Source organism: Arachis stenosperma, chromosome 1, assembly GCF_014773155.1.
Source record: "Arachis stenosperma cultivar V10309 chromosome 1, arast.V10309.gnm1.PFL2, whole genome shotgun sequence".
Classification (NCBI taxonomy): Eukaryota; Viridiplantae; Streptophyta; class Magnoliopsida; order Fabales; family Fabaceae; genus Arachis; species Arachis stenosperma.
In genome coordinates this window covers 109,651,629-109,664,734 of record NC_080377.1, presented here as the reverse complement: position 1 = coordinate 109,664,734, position 13,106 = coordinate 109,651,629, and the positions used below count along the sequence as shown (strand labels likewise).

The 13,106-nt window shown below is 34.9% G+C and overlaps 2 protein-coding genes across 3 annotated transcripts; one reads left to right on the top strand and one right to left on the bottom strand.

The window, feature by feature from the left end:
- The first annotated feature begins 673 nt into the window (after positions 1-673).
- Positions 674-5,803, top strand: LOC130972549 (protease Do-like 9). 2 transcript variants are annotated; one of them, XM_057897184.1, is made up of 9 exons: positions 674-1,431; positions 2,341-2,528; positions 3,029-3,209; positions 3,317-3,508; positions 3,977-4,209; positions 4,659-4,760; positions 5,202-5,252; positions 5,368-5,472; positions 5,567-5,803. In XM_057897184.1, the coding sequence occupies exons 1-9, from the start codon at positions 840-842 to the stop codon at positions 5,663-5,665; spliced, it is 1,743 nt and encodes a 580-aa protein (XP_057753167.1). In that variant the 5' UTR covers positions 674-839; the 3' UTR covers positions 5,666-5,803. The 2 variants fall into 2 exon arrangements, with proteins under 2 accessions (XP_057753167.1, XP_057753166.1); XM_057897183.1 differs by having other exon boundaries at positions 2,329-2,528.
- A 164-nt stretch (positions 5,804-5,967) lies between these two features.
- Positions 5,968-7,849, bottom strand: LOC130972576 (WAT1-related protein At3g28050-like). Its single transcript, XM_057897185.1, has 7 exons — positions 7,531-7,849; positions 7,396-7,458; positions 7,173-7,289; positions 6,870-7,095; positions 6,629-6,787; positions 6,366-6,517; positions 5,968-6,203 (listed from the first exon to the last, which is right to left on the bottom strand). Exons 1-7 carry the CDS (start codon positions 7,725-7,727, stop codon positions 6,062-6,064), a joined length of 1,056 nt encoding a protein of 351 aa, XP_057753168.1. The 5' UTR covers positions 7,728-7,849; the 3' UTR covers positions 5,968-6,061.
- Between the last annotated feature and the right edge of the window lie 5,257 nt (positions 7,850-13,106).

The window sequence follows — 13,106 nt, the reverse complement described above, 5'->3', positions numbered from 1 at the left end:
ATTGATCAAACATATTCATTTTAAAAAATTTTAAATTAAATTATGATCCAATTGGATTGATTTAAATTTGAAAAATAAAAATTAGCCAATTGTTAAGAGAGATTGATGGGATAATGGGGAGAGAATTGAAACGTCTAACGTGAAAGATAACCGTTTCAATTCTCATCTCACTATCCCATCAACTTTTTTGAATACTAATTGATCAAGCATATCCATTTTAATCTCTTTTACTAACTTTTTTATATACTAATTGCATGCTAAAAGTTTGGATTATTGATAATATTAATATTTTTATTATTTTCAATTTTTTTAAAAGAAAAATATATAGATCTTGTTTACACTATAAACGAAATAGATATAAATGAGATATGTGTATATTGTTTACACTGTAAACGAGATACATGCAAAATTATCTCGTTTACAGTGTAAATGAAATAAGAGATATTTATTTTAGTAAATGTTTTTAAAATTATTTATTTCGATAATTATTATAATTAATTTATTTATTAAAATAAAAAATTCTACCATTTGAGCTAATTTTTTGGCAAAATAATTATTTTTATTAGTATAATTAGATATACATATAAAATTTTTTATATTTACAGTGCAACAAAAAAAAATTCTTAATAAATAATTCTTAACGAGTTTGTTTAAGGAAAATGAGTCTTGAGTCTTGACATTGAGGAATTAAGCTGTTCCACTTCCAGCACCTTCGAAATTTGGGAAAAACAAAAATCAAATCAAACCAATTCAGTTTAGTTTGGATTCCCTCCTTGGTTTCATTTCCTTTCATTTCATTTGTGTTTTGAACACAAAAACGCAAAAACACAACAACACAAATGGGAGACAAACGTAAGAGAGGTCGGAAATCCAAAACCCCCACCTCCGCCTCCGAAACCCTAGGCTCACCTTCCACCACCGCCCCTAACGCCGCCACTGCCACCGCCACTCCTTCCACCATTGACGACGTCTTCTCCGTCGCCAACGTTAACCTCATGGACACTACTGCCTCCCCGCACCAACGTCGCCGCCCTGGCCGCCCCAAGAAAGTCCCCCACCAGTCCGACAGGCCGGGACGCCGCCAATCCTCCCGTCCCCCAGTCGATGCCAACGGCGCCGTCGAGGTCCCCCCGGCGGCTGAGGCAATGGAGGAGGACCCCGTGTGGGAGAACGTAGTTCCTGGTCGAGTGGTGCCGGCGATGGACTCGGTGGTGAAGGTTTTCTGCGTTCACACGGAGCCGAATTTCTCTCTGCCGTGGCAGCGGAAGAGGCAGTACAGCTCGAGCAGCAGTGGGTTCGTGATCGGCGGGAGGAGGTTGCTGACGAACGCTCACTCGGTGGAGCATTACACGCAGGTTAAGGTCAAGAAGCGTGGCTCAGATACTAAGTACTTAGCCACAGTTCTCGCCATTGGAACCGAGTGCGACATTGGTAATGTTCTTATTCATTTTGAAAAGAATTCTTTTTTGGAGGTTTTGATTTGTTAAATTTTTGCACGCTGACTTGCTTCGATTTTGTGCACCCCGTGTTGTTTATTTAGATAGATACCGCTAAGCTACTAGATGGGTGATTTTGCATGAAATTTAATGGTGGATGGTAGAAAACTAACAATAATTATAAGCTTATTGATTCACAAACGATGATTTTATGTTAGCTGACTAGACACACTGGATGGATGGAATTAGGAATCAATGCATTAGAGAGATATTTGGTGTAGTGCTTATTGTGAAAAGCATGGTAGAATCATATCTTTGGTACTTTATACATGTGTGAAAAAGGCCGGTATAAATAGTAAGGAGACTAGATGAGATGGTGGATAGTCTAATAGCTAGAGATACTGAGGTAGAGACAGACATGGAAATACCATAGGAGAAACCATGAAAGGACATTTGAATGTTATTATGTTAATGGTTTGAATATAGACATGATTTATGGTAGTGCATTTTGTCATTGTCACTAACTCCATCTCACGAGCTTAGGAGAGCATTGTTGTTGTTGTTTTGCTGCTTGTAAAGGACAAATACTGGATCCTTCTGCACGCGCAATAGTAAAGCATGATTAATTTGTTTTAATTGTGTAACAACTTTAATTTATTGACCTTGAATGTTCCAAAAGGACTGGATGAGTAGTAATTTGTAAGACATATATAGTGTGGGGTGCAGCTCCTTTATAGAACTAGTAATAGAAAAGAGAGAGCCGGGAGGGGGGGGGGGGGGGAGGGGGGATGGGATTTCTAATTTTCTATGCGTAAAGCATTATGAAGGATGGGTTTTATCTTAACTTGCTAATATGAATTCAAATTAATGCATTTGATTAATATACTTGCAGCCATGCTCGCAGTTGATGATGATGAGTTCTGGCAAGGGATGTCACCTGTAGAGTTTGGGAATTTGCCCGCACTTCAGGATGCAGTCACTGTTGTGGGGTACCCAATTGGTGGTGATACTATTTCCGTAACCAGTGGTGTTGTATCACGCATTGAGATCCTATCTTATGTCCATGGTTCGACTGAACTTCTGGGTTTACAGGTTTGGCTGAAACGTTTGAGCTTCCAAATTCATCTTGCGAGTGTGTGTGTGTGTGTTTGTTTTTATTTTTATTTTTTTTATTACCTAAACTGATAAGATTTTACATTATAATGAAAAAGTATTTATATTTTCTAATCCGATTATGGTAAAATAAAATCATGATAAAACAAATATGTCAATTTCATTTTTAATATCATTATAAAAAAAAGAAAATATAAAATATTATATAAAAATTAAAATAATAAAAAATGTAATCCATAATGACTGCATGAAGTCAAAATATCATATCTTCAAATTTGGAAGGCTAATTAAAAAGGTTTCTTGTGAAATTCCATGTTTTCATACTTGAGAGACGAAATTTTGGCTCAAATAGTACATGCGTGAGTTCATCCCATGTTTACAAGAAATTGATTTGGGGACTTAATTTGAGAGTTTGATAACCATAAGTTTGATTTCATTTAGCATTTCCTTGTTTTCCCTAATCAAGGATAATTTTACAGATAGATGCTGCTATAAATTCTGGCAATTCCGGTGGACCTGCATTTAATGATAAAGGAAACTGTGTGGGCATTGCATTTCAGTCCCTTAAGCACGAAGATGCGGAGAATATAGGTTATGTTATTCCAACACCAGTGATCAATCATTTCATCCAGGATTATGAGAAAAATGGAAGATACACTGGTAAGATGATGCTATGTTCTAAGATGCAGATTTCACTCATACAAACTGTTCCATTGAGCATTGAAGTTCTATTTATTTATACCTTTTTTTTCTTGATTTACTGTTAGGGTTCCCTGTTCTTGGGGTTGAGTGGCAAAAGATGGAAAATCCTGATCTAAGAATGGCAACAGGCATGAGAACTGACCAGAAAGGTGTGCGAATTAGAAGAGTTGATCCTACTGCTCCAGAATCCAAGGTTTTGAAGGCATCAGATGTTATTCTTAGCTTTGATGGGGTTGATATTGCCAATGATGGAACAGGTGAGTCCTTTAGTTTCATCATACAATTTTCATCATACAATTTTCATCATACTGTCTGGCATGTATTTTGCTAAAGTACACTTTGTTTACTAATAGTAAAGAATCTTCCGAGAGAACCTACAGTTTTGTTTCTGATAGCAACTATGACCAAGTGGTGGCAAACACGTGGCTCTTTCAGGAACGATGGCAACATTTATATAACATGTCACCTCTCCACAGTTTATCTCACATATTAGTAATATTACAGTCATTATATAAGTTACCTGTTTCATGACTAAGAAAGTGAATAAGTGATTAATAAAAAGATATACTATGCTTATATATTGATTGTTAAAATAATTTTGAATGCATAGCTTTCTCAAACACACACCAAGTGTTTAACATCAAGTCCAAGTGCATATATGTGAAGCGTTTACTTTTTGTGACATTCTGTCATATAATGCCTTGTACTTCTGGTGTAATTTTCAGTTCCATTTCGCCATGGGGAGCGCATTGGTTTCAGTTACCTCATATCCCAGAAATATACTGGTGATAATGCTGTAATTAAAGTATTAAGAAATTCAGAGGTCCTCAATTTTGACATTAAACTCGATAGTCATAGAAGACTAATTCCAGCACACACCAAGGGCAGGCCTCCTTCATATTATATCATTGCAGGATTTGTTTTTACAACCGTTTCAGTTCCATATCTTCGATCTGAGGTTTGTGGTTAATTCAACATCCTTATCTTTTATAATTCGACTGTTTTCTATCTAGGTTCTACTATTGCTTATATTTAGTATATTATATAGTTGTTCTTTCTATGTTTCTTATCTCAAGTAGTTATTTAAATGTCTGATACTGACTGTTCTGGATAAATTTAATCTAGCTTGGCTATTTTAATTTGTATCATATTTGCCTGAGGAGGAAATTGTTCAATGTTGTTGTGTAAACTGAAGATGAATGAGATCTTTCAAAGTTATAATATTATTTGTGACTTTTTGAAAATGTTATGCTATAACTATATAGTGAACTGCGTTGATGAAATTCTAACACCGAGTAATGTGGTTCCACTCACTGTGTTACTTTCTTACTTAAGCAAATAGAACATACACATGCCTGAGGTCCTTATTGAGCCGTATGTTTCCAACTCATTTTCATATATGAACAGTATGGAAAGGATTATGAGTATGAAGCTCCTGTCAAACTTTTGGATAAACTGCTGCATTCAATGCCGCAATCGCCAGATGAACAACTTGTTGTGGTTTCTCAGGTACGATCTTTTGGAGGCTTTTCTGCTTTTGTTTCTCTTAAGTATCTCATTGTAGGTACCACACATCATGTAAGGTACTTCTCGGATATATTTTAGATACTCCAAATGTACGAGTTTTGGCTTCAAACTTGCATGCCTATATAAATGGAAATTCTATAACAATCAAATAGATAACTTCATTTTAGTATTGATTTGAAAGAATTTATGCTAACATGAAAGTTATTATCATCTCTCTTATTTTTATCCAAAAATATATTCATCTCTTTTAATTTAAAGTTTTATGAATGCTAATTTAGTCTCACCTTTATATTTTATACTACAGTTGTATATTTCAAACAGTGTTGCATCTGAGTACTTATGTCATGTTTGTTCTTTATTCCATATCTATTTATGTGCTTCATAGATCTGATCAAGTTTGATTATCTCTTTGATACATTAAAGGTGTTGGTGGCTGATATCAATATTGGATATGAAGAGATTGTCAACACCCAGGTTTGTAATGGCTATATTCTTTTTTTTTTCTGTTTGTTTGGATTTGCCCGTCAATAGATATATCACGATAACCACTTAATTGTTCACGTCCCTGTATTTCTTTATATTTGTTAAGGTCCTTGCTTTTAATGGTCAACCTGTGAAAAATCTCAAGAGCTTGGCCAATATGGTAGAGAGCTGCAACGATGAATACCTGCAATTTAATCTAGACTACGAACAGGTGGCCATCTCCATCCCCCTCTCTGTTTTATGTGCCCCTTTTTTTATAGGTGAATTATGGCTTTATCTCTTATATTGACTAATAATCTATGCAGATCGTGGTTCTTCGCACAAAGACTGCAAAGGCAGCTACTCTAGACATACTTTCAACCCACTGCATTCCCTCAGCGATGTCCGATGATCTGAAGTCATGATCAGGCTTCTGTTTCATGTGTAGGCTGCGCTTAACATTTTGTTAGTTGGTAGATTTTGTTTTCCCTACACAGTATTGAGAGTGTTATTCTAGTGTGAATACCTCAATGGGGACTGACTGGGAAAACTGCATTTTTTGCAAAGGATAGTAGATAGCATAGCAGGATTTACAACCGTCTTGCGGGACATTTAGTTTTTTTGAATTGAGGGAGGTGAGCAATGTAGAGTTTTCATTCCTTTCACCAATGTGATGTCTTTTTTTGACTTACCTGAGGGGTAATACAAAATAGAACGATAAATTGGTAAAATTTTCCTGAAAAAAAGATATGTTCTTTCATAAGTGATATCTGTTGAATTATATTCAACTTGGATCAGTGGTTGTGCCTGAAACATTGCTTTCATGGTGACTCTAGTAGAGGACTTGCTTGTGCAGACAGGGATGATTGTCTATCTACATCGATGCCTTCTCCAATTTCTTCTTTGGATTGTGCCCAAAGTACTGTGTAAAATCCGATGATGATTACCATCAAACCAATAGTCCTGAAAAGTAGAGTAGAAACACAAAGTAGGTAACATTGAAATTGATATCGATAAAGTTGATATTTATATAATACCTGAACAGCTATGAATATGCGCTGGCCAAAAAGTCATTTCTCATATCCATTATTGCGAAGATAATAGATTATATATATATTCAGTTACCTGCCAACAGGAAGTGTTTCACCAAGGAAGACAACACTTGAGAATGCAGCCATTGCAATCCCCAAAGGCTTGAACATGGTCACAAATACTGGCCCTTTTTTATTTATGCACCAGGTCAATACAGAAAAAGTGACCACACTTCCGAAAATTGCCTGCAATATTGTTTTCCACATAAGAAGCTTTTGCAGTGAATATTTATATCTTATTTATGTTCTTTATTTTTTGTTGTCTTTGGTTGCTAAGTAGTAAGTACGTATGCTTACTGAATAGAATATGGTGGTGAGCTCAATGTCAGGCCTTAGTTTCCAGGCATTTGGATCTCTGACTACGATCAAGGAAAGTATTGCACATTGGATGGTTCCAAACAGGCAGTAGAAGGCTATAATGGTCAACTGAGAGGGGTATCCTTTAAGAATTGCTGCCTACAAATTCACCCAACCAAATCAAATATAATATATTGATTCAAAGATGTACGAAAAAGTAACGACGACATAAAATAATGACCTGAGCAATATTCCAGATTGCAAGGGATGTAGATGCAATGGCAAGAAAGAGGCCACCAATGACCCAATTGGTAGTCTCTGAAAGCATTTGTTGTAATGGTTGAATTTGAAAGCCAGCAATCGGACTTCCCTTGTAAAGGGTGACGAGTAATGCTCCTGATATGGACACCACGGCTCCCAGCATCTTGATCTGGCTTATGGAGCTCCTAATTTCAAATTTCTCCATCCTATAATGGTTTTCAAATTTCATGGTAGTGACAAAATCTAGTTGCAATGCATAGATGTATGCCCTGTAATTAGTTACCTGAATATGACAGCCAGCAAAAAAGTAATTGCTGGAGTCAAGTTGCTCATAGCAGATCCAAGAGTGGGAGAGCTGTAGCTTATGCCAGTGAAAACACAATTCTGCATCACAGTTATGCTGCAACGTATATCTCAGCAACAAAAGATATCATCACTGAATGAGAAACCAAAGATATAAGAACAATTCCCGAAAATATTATGTTTTAGCTACTTTTGGGGCATACCCAACAAGGGCAAGGAGGAAGAATTTGCAAAGAAGCGAGAAAGAAAGAGGTGGTGTTGTAGTTCTGCAAAACAAAGAAAAGGAAGAGAATTAGGTAGAGATGGAATCAGTGAAGATGAGATGAAAAGACAGGTACCTGTTCCTGTTGAAGAAGAAAGAAGAAGGGAGGAGGATCAAAGTGGCAAGAGCATTTGAGTAGACAACAAAAATAAAGTGGTTCATCCCTCTTGACATGGCTGCTTTGCCAAGTGTGGTCAACCCAACGTCAAGGCACTCCACAATCACCATCGCCAGAAACGGAATCCATGAACAAAACCATCGTCTCACTCCCATTATTGCTTTGCTTTGCTACTGCGTGCTATCTCTTTCTCTCTATGTACTCTCTCTCATTACATGATCCAGTACGGAACAGGGGGCCATAGTACCTCTTACAGCCACAAATCAAATGCTGGACATGATTCATGTCCTTGTAGCTTTTCTTTTACGTACCTTCACTTTATTCTGACTATGCTATTTCATAAACTAACTCAGTTTAATTAGTGCCAGTAATATATTAAATTTAAAATTTTAAATTAGTCTTTTTAATTTAATAAATGAGTAATAATAATAAATATAAAATTAGTTAAAAACTTAAAATAATAGAACTTCTACACTTTAAAAACGAGATTTTAAGTTCAAAATTTAATTTTAATGCATATAAAATGTAACTATTTTACGCAATAATCGACTCATTTATTTTTTAGATGATTATTTATACAATAGTTGTAAAAGGTTGTTAAGATATAATTGCTAGTCTTTAATTAGTCTAACTAGTGTGACCCGTGCGATACACGGGAAATGTTCAGTATTGGAATTAAAAAATACATCATTTATGCATAATATAGTGTGTATCATAATCAAATAAAATTATGTACAAATATCATAATGTCTGCCCTAAATCGAATTAAATTAATATATACAAATTTTTCAGCATAAATGAGAAATTAAAATCATTCCTTGCATGTTCATTACTAATGTAGAGAAGTTTCTTCATATCAAGTTACATATCAAAACACCACAATTTCATATATTTGCTGAACAATAAAAAAAAAAAAAGGTAGATAGAGTTACATAATAACCTCCTATTAAACATTGAACCACCTAATTAAAAATATCAAGACTTCAATTTAAAAATGTCATCCACAATTTACTAATCAATAATACTGAATCATTCAAATAGAGATTTCTCTACACAAAAAATTTAAAGCTCCAAGTCATAGATTATAAAAAATCTCCCTATACATAACATTTAAGGTAGAACCATCACTCAATGAACCATTGTTCTTTATTAAAACTCTCAAGCCCTTTTTAGAGTTGACCCTAAACAAAGCAACATATAATTGACCATGCATAAAAACAGGTTTAGGTAAGTATAACCCCTTAGAGTTTGACCTTGGGATTTATTGATGGTCATTGCAAGGAAGACTATAAGAGGAAAATGTCTTCGTTGGAACATGAATGGAAGTTTCATTGTTAAGCACCATATTCATCCATGGAATCAGAACTATTTTGCTACACTTGTCACCTGTCGAGATATTGCATTCAATTACATGATTACCTAATCTTTGAACCTGTAACTGAGTACCATTACAAAGTCTATTGCTTTGGTCTATATTCCTCAACAGCATAACAAGTACACCAACTTTGAGTTTCAACTGATGGCTAGGTAAGTTTGAGCAATTTATTGAATTCAACACATCAGTTGTGATAGCATCCATCTCAAATTCCATGTTGCCCTCTTTAGCACACAATGAGTCCGAATTAAGATACACTCTTTCATCAGCATCAATGTATTACATTATTGTGTTGTTGACATCATGCACAACTTCAAGTGTAGGTGCTAGAATTGTGCGCTCCTTGAAGTAATCATGTTATCCAAGTTCAACAATAAATCCGGGTAGACAAATGTAACCAAATTCTGAAATCCATCACCAGTATGATTAATTAGAATGTCTTTAGGGATGACTACCTTAGAATCACCATCTGTTGAATCACCTGCCAACCCATAGCCAATTTGAATTAACCATTGTGCAAACTCTTTGAGATCATTATCAACTTCAATAGTACCTCCAGCAGTAAGCCTCATGTTCTTTAAAAGCTTTAAGACTTTGCAAAATTGCCATAGATAAGAAGAACTAATGGATGCTTGCACTATGTCTTGACGCGAGCCCATTGGTATTACTGGAAGAATCTGCCTGAAGTTTCCACCAAGTATAACAACTTTGCCACCAAAGGGAAGGTCTGCATTAAATGATGGTTTTAAGAATATCTTTCATAGACTTGTCAAGAGCTTCATAACAATACTTGCTTAACATTGGAGCTTCACCCCATATAATAAGCTTCGCCTTACATATCAGCTTAGAAAGAGGAGTGCCTTGCTTTATGTTGCAAATAGAATCCTCATTTATGTTTAATGGTATCTTGAATCTTGAGTGAACAGTACGACCATTAGAAAGTAATAAAGAAGCAATGCCATTTGAAGCAACATAAAGAACAATGTTCCCACCACTTCTTAAACAAGCAGAAATAGTCCTCCGTATGAATGTCTTCCCAGTTCCTCCATAACCATATAAAAAGAAAAACCCACCACGATCATTATTTACAGAATCAATGATAATGTCAAATGAAGTGCGTTGTTCATCTGTCATGGTGTTTAGCGACTGTATGTATTGTTGAGTAAATAAAGAATGATCAAAATTAAGTTCATCCAATACTAAGCGATCCTCTAAAATATGTACATCATCTAATAACAGGTAAGACATACACTCAAACTCTTTAAGAAACCTTTCATTACTTTGCATTCTGTCCTCAAGCTTTGCAAGTGTCAAGTTCATGATCTGCTCATCAGACAATTGAAGCTCTAGCAAAAAAAAGGTTATACATGACTGCATATTTCAGATTCATGTAAATATTACCTTAAACATAAAGTAAGTATACAAATCACTCATGTTTAAACTAAATACCTTCTAATTGATGAATCCTTCTTTGCTCAAATAAGATATCCTCAGACAATTCCTTATACATCTATCCCAAACAAAATTAGGGCAAGCAATGTTATTGGATATCAGAAGCATGACAAAAAGGTCACGAACATAGTTAGCTGAAGCCCATATACTTGCTTCAATAATAGCATCAATGAATTCTTTGTCGTCCTATAGAAGACCTAATGTATAACATGCTTCTTTGAAAGTACTGTGTGCAACACCAACAGTACACAAGTCTTCAAAGCTGGTGCAACCCTTTTAAATGTTTAAAAGATGTCTCAGATAATAATCCCATGATTTTCTCTAGGTACATGGGTCAATCTACCAATAGAAAAACCTTGTTTTCTAGGAATCCAAATCGAGATGTTATCCTTCCAGACAAATTTTCGCAGAAATTCACAATAGGTCAAAGACCTGGAAAATGGAAAAACCTTATTAACAATAAACCATAATTGCAATTTAGTTAAATTCGTGTCAGTGCGGCTAATGACATCTTGAATACTCCCATAATCCTTAAAAATAATAGGATTTTCTTTTGGTAAGTGAAATGGAAGTCTAAAAATCGTGGGCTCTTTTACCTGTATATCATAGCCATATAATCTCCAAGTAGATTCACATACAGATATATATCTATAATCATAATAGTTGTTAATCTCATCTATAATCGGAGAAACATGACCATTATCTGAAGTCTGATAGAATGAAGCTATTACACGATCATTGCCCTTGTAAACATAAATAAATATTTGATTGAAGAAGTTTGGCAAGTATGTTCAACATCAATGTGGCAGCCATACCTTAACAACAAAGTTGGGTTATAAGGCACAACAAAAGAGTTAGAAAGAATAACACTCTTTTTATTTATGGTGTGTCCGTTGTTTGACCTAGAATACTTTGGGAACCCAACTTCATCAATAACAATATGTTCTTTGAATGGTTTGGGAAAATATTTGGAGCACATCCCGTTTACCATGCAAAGGATATTCTTTTTATGCTTCCCACATGGACCATGAACCATGAATTTCTCAACAGCAGCATATAATTTAGGCCTTCTACGTTTATTTGGTATTTGGGCTGATATCAACTTATCAATATCATTAGAAGACCTTGGCCTCGAAAGAGGATGCATGAACAAAAGAATATGAGCATGAGGAAGGCCACTCTTCTGAAACTCAATAGTCCATACATCTAAAAATATAACAACAACGTATGGCATTAGTATAATAAGTAGTTATTTAAAAAACTTATAGTATAATTTAGAATAAACTATTATGACTTACACACAGAAATCTTCCAAAAAATGTCACCATACTTAAAATCTCTGATAAACTTATTTAGCTTAATCTTGAAAATCCTTAATGTAATATCAAGATGATCCTCTGCTTTAAGGTCAGTACCTCTCAGTAAGCTCTTTATCTCATCCCACTTAGGATTGCATGACATAGTGACAAAATAACTTGGATAACCAAAATGCTTGTTGTAAACCCCTCATAATTAGTAAATAATTAGCTAATAAATTAATTATTAATCAGAAAAATTAGAAAATAGAATTTTATAATTTAATGAGATAAAACAAATTAAAATAAGAAAATTGACACTAATTTTAAAGAATTTGGCCCAAGATTAGGCCAAACGAACCGACCCGGCTGAACTGGACCCACGATACCAACACACACCACCAACATAAAGTGAATTTCAGCATTCTCTCTCCCCATTCATGCAAAACACGCTGAATGCAATCAGAAAATGGGAAGAACACTCTTCCAAATTTCAAACCATCACTCAAGAATTCAAATCCAAATAACTTTCAATCCGGAACTTTGATCGCCGTATCGTTTTGGCCACGCCACTACAGCATCGAGCTTTACAAAGCCCAGTACATAACAAGGTAAGAAAACCACATTCCCAATTTCTATTTTCTCTTCTTCAATTCAAAAATTTAGTGCTTGGGATTTTGATATTTTAGTGTTTTGATGTGTTTAGGATCAATCTAACTTGAGGAGATTATTAGGTTGTGATCCTATGATATTTGGAAAAGATAAGAACTCTAACCCTTTTGTGAATTTTTGGGATTTTGAGTTTAGAGATTAATTATAGTGATATATGTGGATTATATTGAATATTGCTAGTGTAAAAATAAAATTGGAGGTCGAACTTGTGGAATTTGAAGTCATTTGGAGAGATTGGAAGCTTGTTTGAGCCTTGGGTGCTGAGGATTTGGTGTTGGAGGCTTACAACCTTATCAATTTGGGTGTTTTGGCTTAAGGGAGAAATTAGCCAAGGTATGATTTTGGTTTCTTGTATTTAATATATAATGTCTTGTGAAAACTTAGACTAGATGATCTTAGGATAGTTGTGAACACATGAGTATGTTAATTGCTTAGTGCCTTGATGATAATTGTTGAAATAGATTAAGTACTAGCTTGGTGATTGATGTTGGTAATGGAAATAGAATACTAAATGATGACTTAAAGATGATTGACAAGTTGATAATAATGAATATGCATAGATGATGGATTCTTGATGATCTTGTTGGTATAATTGTGAAGTTCATGTATGAGAATTGTTTAAAATTGAGGTATGATGGGTGATGGAAGGGTGTAGAGTTGTGTTGCTGTGATTTGTATGTATTAGTGCTGATTTTGAGTATAGGTGATGTGCGGAAAACGATCCGACACAAAACTCACCG

What these genes read in the sequence shown, in the direction of transcription:
- LOC130972549 (XM_057897183.1), top strand. Translation starts at nt 840, where the DNA reads ATGGGAGACAAACGTAAGAGAGGTCGGAAATCCAAAACCCCCACCTCC. An exon ending in CTGAACTTCTGGGTTTACAG is followed by an intron (nt 2,529 to 3,028) that starts GTTTGGCTGAAA and finishes ATAATTTTACAG; the next exon opens with ATAGATGCTGCTATAAATTC. An exon ending in TATTGCCAATGATGGAACAG is followed by an intron (nt 3,509 to 3,976) that starts GTGAGTCCTTTA and finishes TGTAATTTTCAG; the next exon opens with TTCCATTTCGCCATGGGGAG.
- LOC130972576 (XM_057897185.1), bottom strand. Translation starts at nt 7,727, where the DNA reads ATGGGAGTGAGACGATGGTTTTGTTCATGGATTCCGTTTCTGGCGATG. An exon ending in CAATCTGGAATATTGCTCAG is followed by an intron (nt 6,788 to 6,869) that starts GTCATTATTTTA and finishes GTGAATTTGTAG; the next exon opens with GCAGCAATTCTTAAAGGATA. An exon ending in TCACCACCATATTCTATTCA is followed by an intron (nt 6,518 to 6,628) that starts GTAAGCATACGT and finishes ACAATATTGCAG; the next exon opens with GCAATTTTCGGAAGTGTGGT.